Source organism: Monodelphis domestica, chromosome 7 (assembly GCF_027887165.1).
Source record: "Monodelphis domestica isolate mMonDom1 chromosome 7, mMonDom1.pri, whole genome shotgun sequence".
NCBI lineage: Eukaryota > Metazoa > Chordata > Mammalia > Didelphimorphia > Didelphidae > Monodelphis > Monodelphis domestica.
The window spans coordinates 45,647,084-45,660,626 of record NC_077233.1 but is presented as its reverse complement, the minus strand read 5'-3'; the positions used below and the strand labels follow the sequence as shown (position 1 = coordinate 45,660,626).

Here is a 13,543-nt window from a genome sequence, read left to right as displayed (position 1 = left end):
GATGGCATGGGACCGTCCCCACGGAGCTGGAGACGTTTCTGGGAGGAAGACCTTACCACGGGAGATTAGCACAGGTTCTTCGACAGCTTTTCACCGAGTTGAAGCTTTCAAAGTCGGGGCAGCTGTGCCTGGAATAGATGCAGTTCCTTACATTTTTGACTCTGACCTGCCCATGAAGAAGTCATGAGGGGACCATCTCCTCGAGCAAACCCAGGCATCTCACACTGAGTAAATGAGGGCAGCTGTAGAATTCTTTCTTGTCATTTCTGAACAAAGATGATAGAAAGTGACTCCACTTCCTTCCCACTCCCCCACAAAGTGAGCGCGTGTGAGCTCTCTGCTGTGTGTCCTGCTTTGCCCCTGCCTCCCCACGTGGGCTGCTGAGCTTCGGGAGGGCCCACATTGACCGCCTGGGACCGGGGCCTAGTCAGTGTGTGCCCACCTTCCTGGAAGGAACAGCCTGGCAGATGGGGGATTGACCCAGCTCACCTGCTCACTGCTGCCATGTGCTTAGATGCAGAGGAGCCTGAGAAAGGGGCCTGACCTTCGGGAGCCTAGTTTGGAGGAGTCTAAGCCAGGTCAGGCTTCACTCCTTTGTGCTCTGATTACTCGGGTTTCTTCTGAGGTGGCCTTCCATGGCGTGTCTGGAGGAATTGCTCCGTGCCGGAATGAGCCCCCATTCCCCTGCGCCTCTTGGAGTCTCTGTTTCCTTTCACAGCTCAGCGCAGGGGCTACTTTCTCCCCAGGCCTTTGTTGCCCCCTCCCCCTCCCCCAGGGCCCAAGGCCTCCACCTGCCCAACAGCCACCCTTTATCGTGTGTGTGTGTGTGTGTGTGTGTGTGTGTGTGTGTGTGTGTGTGTGTGAGTGAGTGTGGTCTCCTTGGCAGGGGGGAGGGAGTCTCTGTGTCCTCAGGGCCCTGCCTGGAACATTGGAGGCGCTGATTATATATAAATATATGTTATATATTCTGGCGAAGTGACTGATGTTTGGAAAAGGAGCAGCCTGTGAGGAAGCGTTCTCATCAGTGCGAGGGGAATTTAGAGGCAGGGAAGGTAGATTGAGCAGCCCAGGAAGGATTTTATGGGGAAATGGGCACCAGGTTGCGGAGTAGAGGTTTGGGTAGGAGAAGGGCCCAGTGCTCGGGTCCAGGCCAGAGGGAAGGAGGGCTGGCCCAGCCGAGCAGAGCTTCTGTGTGCTTCAGGGGGAGAGGAGGGGCTGGGGGCGCTGGAGCAGCCTCTGCTCTCCACCTGATGACCAATCCTCTCATTCTCTGTCCACAGAAGGGGCCTCCGTCCGGGAGTGACCGAGTGAAGAAGGGAGGATCCTACATGTGTCATAAGGTGAGAGTCACTGGAGAACACGCCTGCACTTCAGAACATGTGTGCGGAGCCTCCTCTGTGTGTTCAGGAGCCTGGCCCAAGCTCTCCTGTGGCTGCTCCCCTAGCACAGCAGCCACCAGGCCTGGTGACCCAGTGCTCCGGCTGTGGACAGCCTGGGGGCTTCTCAGAGCTTCTTGGCACTGTTGAGTCTGCCCAGAGGAGTGCCAGCCATGGCTCCTCATGTGGCTGTTTTATTTGGAAGCACTTCTGGGCCTGAGACTCAGGGAATGATTTGCTCATCACTAATGGTGCACACACTTGTTGGTAAAGCTGAGAGTCTTGGGAAAGTTGGCTAGCCCCCTTTCATCTGCTGCCAGAAGTATTTATTAAAGATTAAGAATTGAAGAAAATACAAATAGGAAAGCACGTGCCTAGGAGGGCCGAAAGGCCATTCAATTTCACTTACATCATGAGAGACACGTCTGCTTGGAAGCGGAAGTAGGAAGAGAGAGCAGTAGGCTTTTACAGCCAGTTATATAGAAATTTTGATCTCGCCCAGGTGAAGATCTCAGTGAGATTAGAGGGCATCCTGGGAACTAGAGCAAGGACTTCTGGGGATTGAAATCCGGGGTTCAAATCTCCATTTTTACAGCAGAGAGTACTCTCCAGAAATGTGGGCCATTACTAGTACTGCCACTGTGCCATCCCCGTCAACACAACTACTGCTCTGACCACCACCATTACTGTAACTGTACCCACAGCTGCTGCCAGTACTTCTACCACCACCATCACCCTCCCCGCTATTACAAATCCTACCATTAACATCACTAGGACCACTGCCACTACCACTGCTTCCCTGAATAGGACCAGTAGATCATATTTGTATGCTAGGTTCTAAAGATTCTCCTGAAATGTAAGGGATTAGAATGAGAATTTAACAATAATAACTACAAAAATGGCGGGTGGTAGACTTTGGAAACCCACTGTGAGCTGAACTCTTAAAAGAATTCTGGTACATGTGCCGCATGCATCCTCTGTGATTTGTATTTGCACTTTGGTTTTCTGCTTTGCTTTTTTTACATTTTTGCTGACAGAGCCACTCCTTTGTAGGAATAACTTGAGTTTCCTGTGCCACAAGCAGAAGGAATTTGGAACATGACTTGACCTGAAGCAAAGTAATGTTAACAGTGGCCCACATTTAGGTAGTGCTTCACTGTTTGCAAAATTACTTTCTTCACGGCGACATTTGTCGGCAAATAATGCAAGTATCATTATCCTCTTTTTACAGATGAGGATAATGAGGCGAGTAAGGATCTTGAATAGTCATAAAGCTTTTTGTTGGTAGATCCAGGACTCCAAACCAGTGCTTTTTTTACTTTCCCACATTTTCCCTCTAAGCTGTGTATTTTTAATGATCTAGGCTCTTCTCTTCCTCATGCAAAAATGGCTCTTTATAAATGGTGATTTTGAAATACTACTTTTATTAATTCAGTTAGTTCAGATGATCCAAGGCTTATGAGAAGCCTGGCATGGTCAGTGCTATTTTCCAATGAAGGAGAAGGATTTGCTAATGCATGTAGGCTCAGTAGAAAAGAAGATAAGCCTAATTTCCTTAAATTGCCTACAGAAATTTCTTTCCATTTTATTTTCCCATATAGGTTTGTGCTTATGCATGGAGGAATACTAGAAGTTGTTAAATTCTAGAAGTATTCACTGGGCCATAGATTTAAAGCTCAAAAGAATCTTCTAAGTTATCTAGTCCCAATTCTTCTTTTCTAGGTGAGGAAACTCAGCTCCAAAGAAGGGAAATCACCAGACATTGAGGATTCTAACTATTTCTTTTGACTCTTAAGTCTGCACTCTTTACATTGTACCATACTGTCTCATAATAATGCCCTGGGGACCATGGCCCTAAGTCCTCCAGTTCTTGGGTCTTACTTAGATAGGGACAGACCTACCCTAAAGAATCACATTTTTCTCTTTGGCTAATTATGCCTCCACTCTAGAGTTTATTCAAAGGAAATCTCCAAAATAAAACTTAGGAATGTAGTTCTTGTCTAGGTTTCCTGAATGTGGATAAAAAGATACCCCAGCTCTTGTACAAGTGCTCTAGGACCTAAAGGCATCTCAATATATTTTTTAATTCTTTAATTTTAATTTTAATTCATTGCAGAAAAACTGCTAGAGATGCAGAAGGCTCACAAGAGCCAGTTAACAAATACAGAAAATACTCAAGCAACTTACAAGGTTCTTCATAAGGTGACAAAACTTATTCTGGGCCAACTCTGACATTTTGGAAATTTCCTCTTTCCTACAGGGTCTTACACATTTCCCCACCCCACCTCATAGCCAAACGTTTTGGTTTAGGTTCCTACCAGAAGGTAAATGGACTCAAGGCTGTTGAACAAGTAATTCCCTCTTTATTTACTTATTTTGGTAGAAGTTTATAGAGTGTGTTATTGAATTATTTCTCTATTTCTATGGTGGGGCACTTACCAATAACTTTCTGTTGAACACTCATTGTTTTAATTATGAATCATAAAAACAAATTAAATCTTACATACTTATAATTTTCTCCTTTCCCTCTTACAATGAATTTTATTGCCTTTGGATTCTTCAGCTAAAAACTACTTGTGCATATGCACTTAGACTGATTGGTAGGGATCCAGATTGTTTCTATGAAATGTGGGGGACTCTCTATTAAACTTTTATGGGGCTGCCCAGGTACGCCTTAGAAGGTGATTAATTCCCAGAATAAGAATGAGGAAGTTATGAGATTGACTTTTCTCTTGGCAAGGTAAGCTCTGAAAAAGTGTGAATTCACTTTCTTCCCTGGAATTTATGAAGAAATGCAGTTAAATTCTTGATTTGGAGAGGCAATGAGGAAAAAAGGAGTTGATACTACATTAATGCTGAGGTTCATATATTTGAGTTGGCCCTTTAGGAGTTCTCATTAGAGAGAGAGAGACAGAGAGAGAGAGACAGAGAGAGACAGAGAGAGAGAGAGACAGAGAGACAGATATGCAAAAACAAACTCACCTACAGAGGGGAGAGACACAGACCCATCCACCAGGAGCAGCAGCAGTGAGCCAGGACAGCCAGGACCACCCACCATCCGTGTCCTCATTCTAATCTCAAAGATTTCAGGAGAGGATCTCAAACTGATAAACAGATAGATCTACTTGTCCTATTCAGGGACTTTTGCAGTCATAGTAGTGGTGGTGGTAGTGGTAGTTTCCTGGAAGAAGACTTGCAAATCTCCTATGTCCTCTAGGAGTGGTCCTCTAGGAGAGGAGGTGATGCTTGAAAGAGAAGCTACTTGAATCTGTTCTTCCAGGGTTACTGAGAGTCATGTGAATGTCATAGAACCATGGGAAGGTAGCACTACTGTTAGAATGGTCATATTTACAGGCTCAGGTATGAATACTTTGGATCCTCTCTCAGGTTAAATAAAACTTGCTTCTTTTCAGCTTTTAGTGTGCATCAGCCTGTGTGCATTCGTTACCCTTATTTGACCACCAGAGACTGATATTACAAGAACCATACCACTTGCTGCTGTCATTAAGAGAAGAGACATTTGCTTTAAGTAGAAGTTTAGTATCTTCCACAGTCTTGGGAAGTTTCCTAAAGGCAATCCAGCTAGCCCTCCTCTCTCTGTTCAGTTCTCAGCCTGTTCATTGGCTATGCATAATGTCTGGATAAGACATATATACTGATGGAAGAATTATAAGCTTTGGCATTCTTCTTTGGTTTGGATTTTCCACTCTAAAAAGACCAAAGTCTTTTGAGCTATTATCGATCTCAGCAGGTTCTGGGGCATGATCAGTCATTGTAATGTCATAACTAATAGGAGTATTTGGAAGATCTCACCATCTTTAGGGACTGTCTCTGCCTCTTCCATTTGGTTTTGTAAACTCTAAACATTCATCTTTGTAAATAAACTATGCAGGTGAAAAACCATTGATAAAGAGATGGGAGAAATAGTTGTCGCCTTCTCAGAGCCCTCTAGTTTTTAATGTTCTCCATTTCCTTAAAATATTTTATATATTTATATGCCTACATGCTTTATCATCCAGGAGAACATAAGCTCCTTTAGGGAAGGAATTTATTTTTTATCTTTGTTTCTATAGCATATAGGACAGTACCTGGCATGTGGCAGGCACTTAATGTTTTTGAACTGAATTGGGTAAACTCCTGTGATGACCTTTAGCAGTCAGCCCAAACTCTCTCATGTATCATGTGTTATTTTCTTTTTTCTTTTTTCTAAAACACAAACCTTTTGTCTTAGAATTAATACTGTGTATTGGTTCTAAGGCAGAACAGTGGTAAGGGCGTGGGCAAGTGATTTGCCCAGGGTCGCACAGCTAAGAAGTGTCTGAAGCCATATTTGAACCCAGGACCTCCCATCTCTGGGCCTGACTTTCAATCCACTGAGCCATCCAGCTGCCCTCTCATGTGCTATTTTCTAACAAATAATTCTATTCCATGATGCAGAAAGGATGCAGATTTGTTATAAGCAACCAAGGAGGTGTGTTTTTTCTTGTCTTGAAAATCATTCCATTTGGGAGGTCTTTTTCATAAAAATCAGGCTATGGCTTGTTCTGACTCACTCAGCCTTGCTGCTGGCAGATCATCCTCATCATTAGATTGTTTCCATCTCTTAGATCACGTTTTCAGCACCAATATCTGGCTCAGGTGAAATCAGTGTCACACGTTAATTAGTTACTTTGATTAAATTTATGCTGGAATGAATTTCTCTCCTTTTTCATGATTAATAAAGTGACCCAATTTTAAGGTACCCAAAGACCTTTCATCCTCCAGAATCATTTCTTGTGCTAAAAGTAGGTATTTAAAAAAAAACACCACATCACGCATAAGCTTACAATGGGAACATTCAGAATTAGGCCATGTAACTGTTTAATTACTTGCTATTGGTTGCCAAAGATTAGAATTTCAACTGAACTACTTAGCTCTAAAAAATGGATTTATGTGTCACTTGCCAATGTTGGGTTAGGAGGGTAGGGGGAGTAGATGATCCTAATTTTCTTGTGAGGACTAAAAAGAGTTTGGCAAGACTTCTTCTCTTGTTTATAGAAGTTAAGTTCATGATCCTTTTAGTTAAAGTAGAAACTGGAGAGGGAGGAAGGGGGGAGGTTAGTAACTGATTTGATCCCACAGGGGATCAGGGGTTGAAATGTGAATTCTTGAGGGTTCTTCACACCGTGCCTTGCTCTGGTCACACCATATCTGGACCATTGTGCTTGGCTCCAGCAGCTACTTGTAGGAAGGACCCTGATCACTGGAGCATGTCCAGAGAAGAACAGTGTTAAAGGTCTTGATTCTATGTAGTACAAGGATCATTTGGAGGATCTGGAAAAGTTTAGACTGGTCAAATAGAAGACCGGGGGGGGGGGGCATAGAGGGAGGAGAGAAGAACTGAGGACAGATGCATTCAAGTATTGTCCTTGAAAGATCATCATGTGGAAGATGGATTTACTTTCCCTTGTTTGGCCCCAAAGGACAGAATTAGAAATGAGTAGAAATTGCAGAGGTAAATGAAGTCCTGACATCCAAAGAAATAGAGGAGTGGTTCCAAAGTGGAATGGGCTATGTCTAGAGGGAGTGGGTTCTCCCTCATTAGAAGGCCAGATAGACATTTATTGGGTTTAATACAGTGGGGATTCTTTTTGGAGGTATACACTGGACTATATGGCAGCTGAGGGTCTTTCAGCCTCGAAAGTCTGATTCTGTGGGATCATATTCATTGAGCATCAATGGGAGTAAATAGTAATATTTTGCTGGTATAGTAAACAGTTAGAGAATGTGCATTCTCTGCCTCATTGCTCATGATCCCAAAACAGTAACAGAAAAGAAAACAAAACTGGATTGAAAAATGAATGCTGATTTAGAAGGGAGACAGCCTGGAATAGTAAAAAGAGTTGTGGCTCTGGAGTTAGAAGACCCAAGTTCAAGCCCTGCCTCACCTCGGCCTCAATCTCCCATTTATAAAACAAGGGGCTCAGGATTGGGGCTCAGATACCTCTGAGGTTCCTTGAAGCTCTAGAATTAGATTACTAAGGGCCCTCTTCTGGAATTTAACCTCATGATTTGATAGAACTTTATATTGAAACTAACTCCAATTTCCATGGGATCATAAATTTAGAGCTCAAAGGGATTTTTGAGGTCATTTAAATCAATTTTAGACCAATCTCTCATTTTATAAGTAAGGAGTCTGAGATAGAGAAATTAAGTGCTTTGTGTGAGGTTCACAAAAGGAGTATCTTGAGGCAGAATTTGAATCTAAATCTTCCTGATTCCAAGACCTCTTCGTTATAGTGCTGTCTTCAAACTTGTTAGATTATACACGCTAGGGAGGCTGAGAAACATGTGAGAAAAAGTCTTAAAGTATTGTTTTAAGCCCCTATGATGGGCCCAACCTAAACATAAAAAGGTGATCTGGAAGTTAAATGTGGTAAAACAATTGACTTATTGTGAAAGTTATTATGAGAAGTGGTTGTGTTTAGATTAGAAGCTAATCCTGAGAGGCCTTACTCCTATAGGCTCCTGTAGAGTTTGTTTTCTAGGTGAGTGGCCTCCTCAGGATAGCCTGTGGACCAAAGAGCTCAGTAGAGCCCTCTTCTAACATCATGTGCATTGGGTATGCCCAGACTGGAATTATGTCATCTTGTGGCCATTTCCCCAGCTGGAACCTTCACCAAATGACTTCTCCAAATTTGACTTTAAATGCATTTTATAATAGCTTCTTAGTAAAGGGGTTGTCTAGTTCTTTACATTTATGAGACAAGCAGTTTTCATGCAGGTTTTATCTGTAGCTGTTTAAGAAAGTCCTTAGAATCCAAAGGAAAGCCTAGGAGGGCAGCTGTGAGGCTGGCTCATAGAATTTCTAGGGAGTCTTGAGGCTTTCCAAGCCAGCCTCTACCTGAACCGCTTCCTTTTCACATCATTCCTGAGAAGTGGTTATCTAGTTCCTGCTTGAATATTTCTAGAAAGGGTGACCTCCTCCAGCCCATTTCACCATGGGAGAGCTCATTGTTCATTTTCTTTCCATGGAACTGAAGTCTGGCCCTTTTCCCTGGAGCTTTTGGTTCTGACCGCTTGGAGCAAACACTACAAAGTCAGACGTCTGTCCTATAGGTTAAACACAACCAGTTCTTCCACTGATCCTTGCATGCCGTGTCCTCTTGCCAGCTGGGTCACCTTCTTCTGGCTGTGCCCCACCTTGTCAGCCTTGTCTCCAGTCTTCTGGGGTTATGTGAAAGGCGAATTACGATAGGGATGAGGAGAAACAATTTACCATTTGAATTAGGAAAATTATTGGCTCATCTTGAGAAGTAGGTCAATGAGGCAGGCTGTGTGTATGTAATGTCATAGGGACATTGCAACAAACTAGCTCATGTTCTGTTAACTCTTCTGCCTAATAGATGATTGTATCGTTCGGTATTTCTTGACCTTATAGGATATCAGATTTAGAGCTGAAAAAGACCATAGGAGCCGTCTAAACAGCTTCCTGATTTTACAGATAAGGAAACCGGGACCCATGATTTGCCCAAGGTCAAACAGATAGTGAAAAGTGGAGTCAGGACTTGAACCCAGGCCTTCCAACCCCAAATCCAAGGCCCTTTCCACTGTCCCATGTCTTTCTCTAGTCTCTTTTCCTCCCTGTAACAGGTCCATACTTCTCTTGGGGCTTTCACAGATGAACATAACCTGTCCTCCTTTTCAGAGAATAATAGAATAACTCCACATGTTCCTGGAGGGCTTTAAGGTATACAAAGTTGTTGGGGTTTTTCCTTTTCATAACAATGGCTGTTGTGATCTCCATTTTATAAGTGAAGAAACTGAGGCTAAGAGAAATCAAATGATCTCGTAAAGTCCAGCATCCATAGTTAGTAGTATAAAAAATAAAATTCAGAACCAAGTCTCTTGACTTCAGGCCTCCTGATCTTCCCGCCATGTCGTGCTGCCCTCCAGGACTCTGAAAGACCCTTATTATTTGGCTGCCCCATGGAAACCCTCTGAGGACAGCAGGAGCGTCAGGCTTCCCTGGTGCCTAGATACACGCACTTCTTCTGAAGTTTTCTAGCACATAAGGACAAGAATTGTCCTCAGAATACATCTTCTAGAGCTTACTATTTCAGACACATTTTCTTTTCACTCTTCCTGTGCTATCTGAAGAATTGTTAGCATTGCATTCTTTCTTATCCAGAGAACAAATGCAGAAACAAATTGGATTATGTGACTCCAGTAATTGTGAAAGAGATGGATGTGCATGCATATGTGTGCACATGTGTGCGTGTATGTGTTTTGGGGCAGGGGGACCTACGATAGAGGATTTCTTTGTCAACCATGGAGATAATTTCTCTGAACACTGGGAATGTGCTACTTTTGTGACTGAAGTTGTTAAACCTGTACACTTGACCTAGTTTTTCGCAAATGATCTTTTTCCAGTTCTAAAGTTAACCTCCTCACAACTCCTTTGTGCAGTATCTTGAACCTCTTGTATTAGAGAGAGCCAAGTTCATCATTACATATTTTGGGTGCAAAAGAAAATGATTTATTGTCCAACTCGAGAATTTTAGCTTAAAAGGCACCAAATATCAGATGAGATAATATATGTAAAGTGCTGTATAAATGTCAGTTATTATTATTTAGGTTGTGGGAAGCTCGCTGGAGCTGGGGGTGGCATTCCTAAGAGTACGAGGGATCTGAAAGCTTTTGAAATGTTCTGTTTGCCAAGAATTTACTCTGTGCTCAGCCCTGAGGTAGGCTGAAGCAGAGGCCTGAGAGCGGATCCCTGCCCCCAGGCGATCGTACAGTCTTATTAGGAACTAAGCATTAACCTAGGAAGCAGCGGTAATAGTGTGAGGCCGGTGCCGTTAAATCCCCCATCCAATGGAATGGGTGTCGTGCCTGTCCCTTTGGGGCTGCCCAGCTTGTCCGGAAGTCTCGCCCCGTGAGGGAATGCCCCCTTGTGTTCGGTGCATTCCTCTTTCTTAAACCACCACAAGACCCCCTTTATCCACTTTCTCCTTTGATCTTGGTCCCTGCGCAGTGAGTTGGTGGAGTCTGTTTTGTTGTTACCCATCATTGAGATCTCTGGGAGCCCCTACGATGGCTGTTTTGGCCCTGGGAGGGCATCCTGGGAACGGGCAGTCACTCAGAGAACGGCAGCAGGCTCTCTTAAGGGGGCTCGTTAGCTGGGGGGACAGCGCTTGTGGGCCTGGGCCTATCCTAGGGAGATCCTGAGGAGGAGCAGCCCCTGCTCAGAGCCAGCTTCCGCATCCTCTCAGAGGTGTCAGGATGGCCTGAGGAGGTGCTCCATCACCCCCAGAGCTGAGCATGAGGTCTCAGAGGTACGGCGGAGCCAGGGCTTGGCTTCCAAGCCCGATTCCTCCCCGACTCGGGTAAACCTCTCGAGTCCTTTAGGGACCTCAGGCTTCCCCTCTGAGGCGCGTCTGCATGATCTCAGTCACGCTCCTTCCTGCTGTCCCGAGGTTCATGTCGGGTTCCTTCCAGCCTTTGTCTTCCCTGTAGGGCATTTGCAGCTCCAGGAAGAAAGGGCGCCTTTGGGGAATGAGAAGAAACAGGGGAGGGAAGAGAAAAGGCCTCCTCCGTGACAGGCTGGAGAGGCCCCATGAACCCAGGACAGAACCGGCTAGACTTGGAGGCCGAAGACCTGCGTTCAAGGCCTTCTCAGAGCCTCGGGATGAGCACTCCCGGGCCCTCTGCGGCTCAATTTGGCCCAGCGTTTGTAACCACTGAAGGCAGCTTCCTCCTTGTCCCGGGGCCAGATGGGACTTTACTGGCTGGGGCAGCCTTGGGGTTGCTCTCTCCCAGCTCTCCCCTTCTCGGGGCCTCAGACGTGGTGGTTAGCTCTGGGGACAGAACGGCCAGCAGCAGGCAAGCCTGTGTTTGGAAGCAGCCTCAAGTACTAGCCGAGAGGCTCTGGGCACGCCCCTGGCCTCTGCCTCCATCTCCTGCCCATGGAGTTGTCGGCCAGCTAAGAGGAGCTGTGTGTAAAGTGCTGTGGGAGGGCGGCTCTGCCTTGTGCCCGGCCACTTGGGTCAGGCCTTCTCTGGGCCTGCCTGTGCCCTGAGCGTTGGGGTCCGGAGGCCTCCACTCCTCAGAGGGAGACATCCGTGCAGAACGAGGCCGGGCCGAGGCTGGGCTCTCGGGCGCAGATCTGCAGGCCCCAGCTTTCTCCTTTGGGCTCTGGCTCTGGGCTGCTCGGCATGTGGGGGCGGGGGGGGGGGCGTTCTTGGCACTCCCTTTGGGGACGGCTTTAGCACAGGACTGCTGCAAATCTAGTCCAGAGCCCCAGGCGGAGGCGTTGAGAGGTCCCTCGCAGCCTCCCTGCATCCTTACATAAAGGGCCATTTCCATTCGGAGGCGGCCTTCTGGGGGTTTACCAGGAAGAGGGTTCCCAGGGCTCCAGGGAGGCTGGCGGAGAAGACAGCATGAATTCTGGGGGAGGGAAGGAGAGAGAATTAGGCCTTCTGTGTGTGGCCTGCCCCTGCGCTCTTCCTTGGGGAGAGATTCTGGTGCGCAAACTCCCTCCGCTGACGCAGAGAGCCGCCGCCTCCTCTCTAACTTGAGTTCTAGTGTTGCCCGAGAGGCCGAAACTTTGCCCACGGTCGCACCGCCGCCCGGTCAGAGGCAGATTCGAACCCGTCTCCTGGATGCCGTTGCATTGGTCTTGTCCACCTCTATCCCATCTGCCCTGTGAGTGCGGGCTCTTTCTTGTCCGCTGGGGCGTCGTAGGACCATCCCAAGGGCTGAGAGCTCCTTGGATGTGTCTGAACTCCTGGTTCTGTAGTCAGGAGGGCCCAGGCTGCAATTCTGGCTTTTCTGCCCCCTCCCCGGGCAGGCTGAGCTGGCAGAGGCAAACCTCCCTAAATGCTATTTGTAGGCCCTCCCGCCGGGTGACCCTGCGCAGGTCACTGCGCCCCAGGGGCCTCGCCCTTGCCCCCTTCCTCCTTAGAATTGATGGTCAGACAAGAAGGTAAGGACTTAATAAGAGCCTTGGCGGGGGTCAGAGGTAACGTTTTTATGATAACGTGTTTTTAGCCTAAACAAGGATTTACGTTCCGTACCTTTTATTGCGTGTGCTTTGGCCACCTCGGAGCCTTTCAAAGAGTAAAAGTGGAATCTCTTCTTTTCTCCATTTTCTGTGCTCAGTCCTACTGTTACAGGTACCGCTGCGCCGCCCGCAGCCAGAACACGCCGGACAGCTCCGCTTCCAACCTCGGCTTCCGCTGTGCCGCAGACCGGCTCCCGGATACATGATCCAAGGCGAGGAGGGGAGGAGGCCTGGACGAGCCTTCCTGGGGGCTTCGAGGTGACGGAGCTCTTGGGCATGAAATGCCCCGCTTTGGGCCCTTTCTGCACTGGCTGAGCCGCCAGCAAAGGACCGTCCCGTCCCCTCCCCAGGAGACCCCGTCCCACAGGGGTTTTGTTGTGCCGCGGCTCCGGGCAGAGCTGCCATTTTAGTGTTGTTTGGGGGGTCTTTAAAGAGAAGACGTGCCATTTCAGAGGAGTCTGACATTATTTTTTAGCTAAGCTGTTTTACGGGGGTCGGCCTTGCGGGAGAGTCTTCATGGAAAGAGACTCGTCTCAGGCTTCCCTGGGCGGGAGGCCGGCGAGTCCGCTGTATTCATTAGCACTTTTTTCTTCTTAAGGACCAGGCTTTGGGACGGGATTCCCTGTTGGGAGGCTGGGGTGGCGGCTGCCCTTTGGTGCTGGTGGGGTGATTCTGGAGTGCTGTGTCTTTGAAACATGAAGTGCCTTTGGTTTGGGGGGGCAGCAGAGCCCCGTTTGTCCTTCTGGCCTGTGCTCAGGCCTTGATCATCCCAAATACAGGAGGGTTGGGGAAGGGCCTGGCATGAATCCCCTTCGGATAACATGCTTTGAATTGTGCACTATTTTGAATAAATCACTCTGGGCTGAAGGAGCCGTTTCTTTGTGAGGCCGTCCTGTGTTTGCTTCCAGGAAGGTAAGAAAGAACCGCTTACGGGTAGGTGCCTGGCGTGGCTCCGGGCACTTTGTTCCTTCACACCTTTGTCTGCTTCAAGGAACTCCCAGGACGCCCTGTTGAGCCGAGGACTTCTCTTGGGAGAATGGGCGGGCGGCTGGCTTACTGTTAGCCTGTCTAGGGGCAGATTCAAGCTTTGGGGGCGAGAATTCACTATTGGGTAAACATTGTT

At 47.0% G+C, this 13,543-nt stretch overlaps 1 protein-coding gene across 3 annotated transcripts in view; it reads left to right on the top strand.

Annotated features, from left to right (window-relative positions):
- Nucleotides 1-13,543, top strand: part of SUMF1 (sulfatase modifying factor 1) — a 140,980-nt gene that overhangs the window by 101,213 nt on the left and 26,224 nt on the right. Inside the window, exons 8-9 of one of the 3 annotated variants that reach the window (XM_001374374.4) lie at nt 1,281-1,340; nt 12,519-13,287. In XM_001374374.4, the coding sequence (XP_001374411.1) occupies nt 1,281-1,340; nt 12,519-12,626 (168 nt within the window). In that variant the 3' untranslated portion in view covers nt 12,627-13,287. Of the gene's footprint in view, nt 1-1,280; nt 1,341-3,636; nt 3,825-12,518; nt 13,288-13,543 lie in introns of those variants that run through there. The other 2 variants (XM_056804553.1, XM_056804554.1) reach the window with 2 other exon arrangements.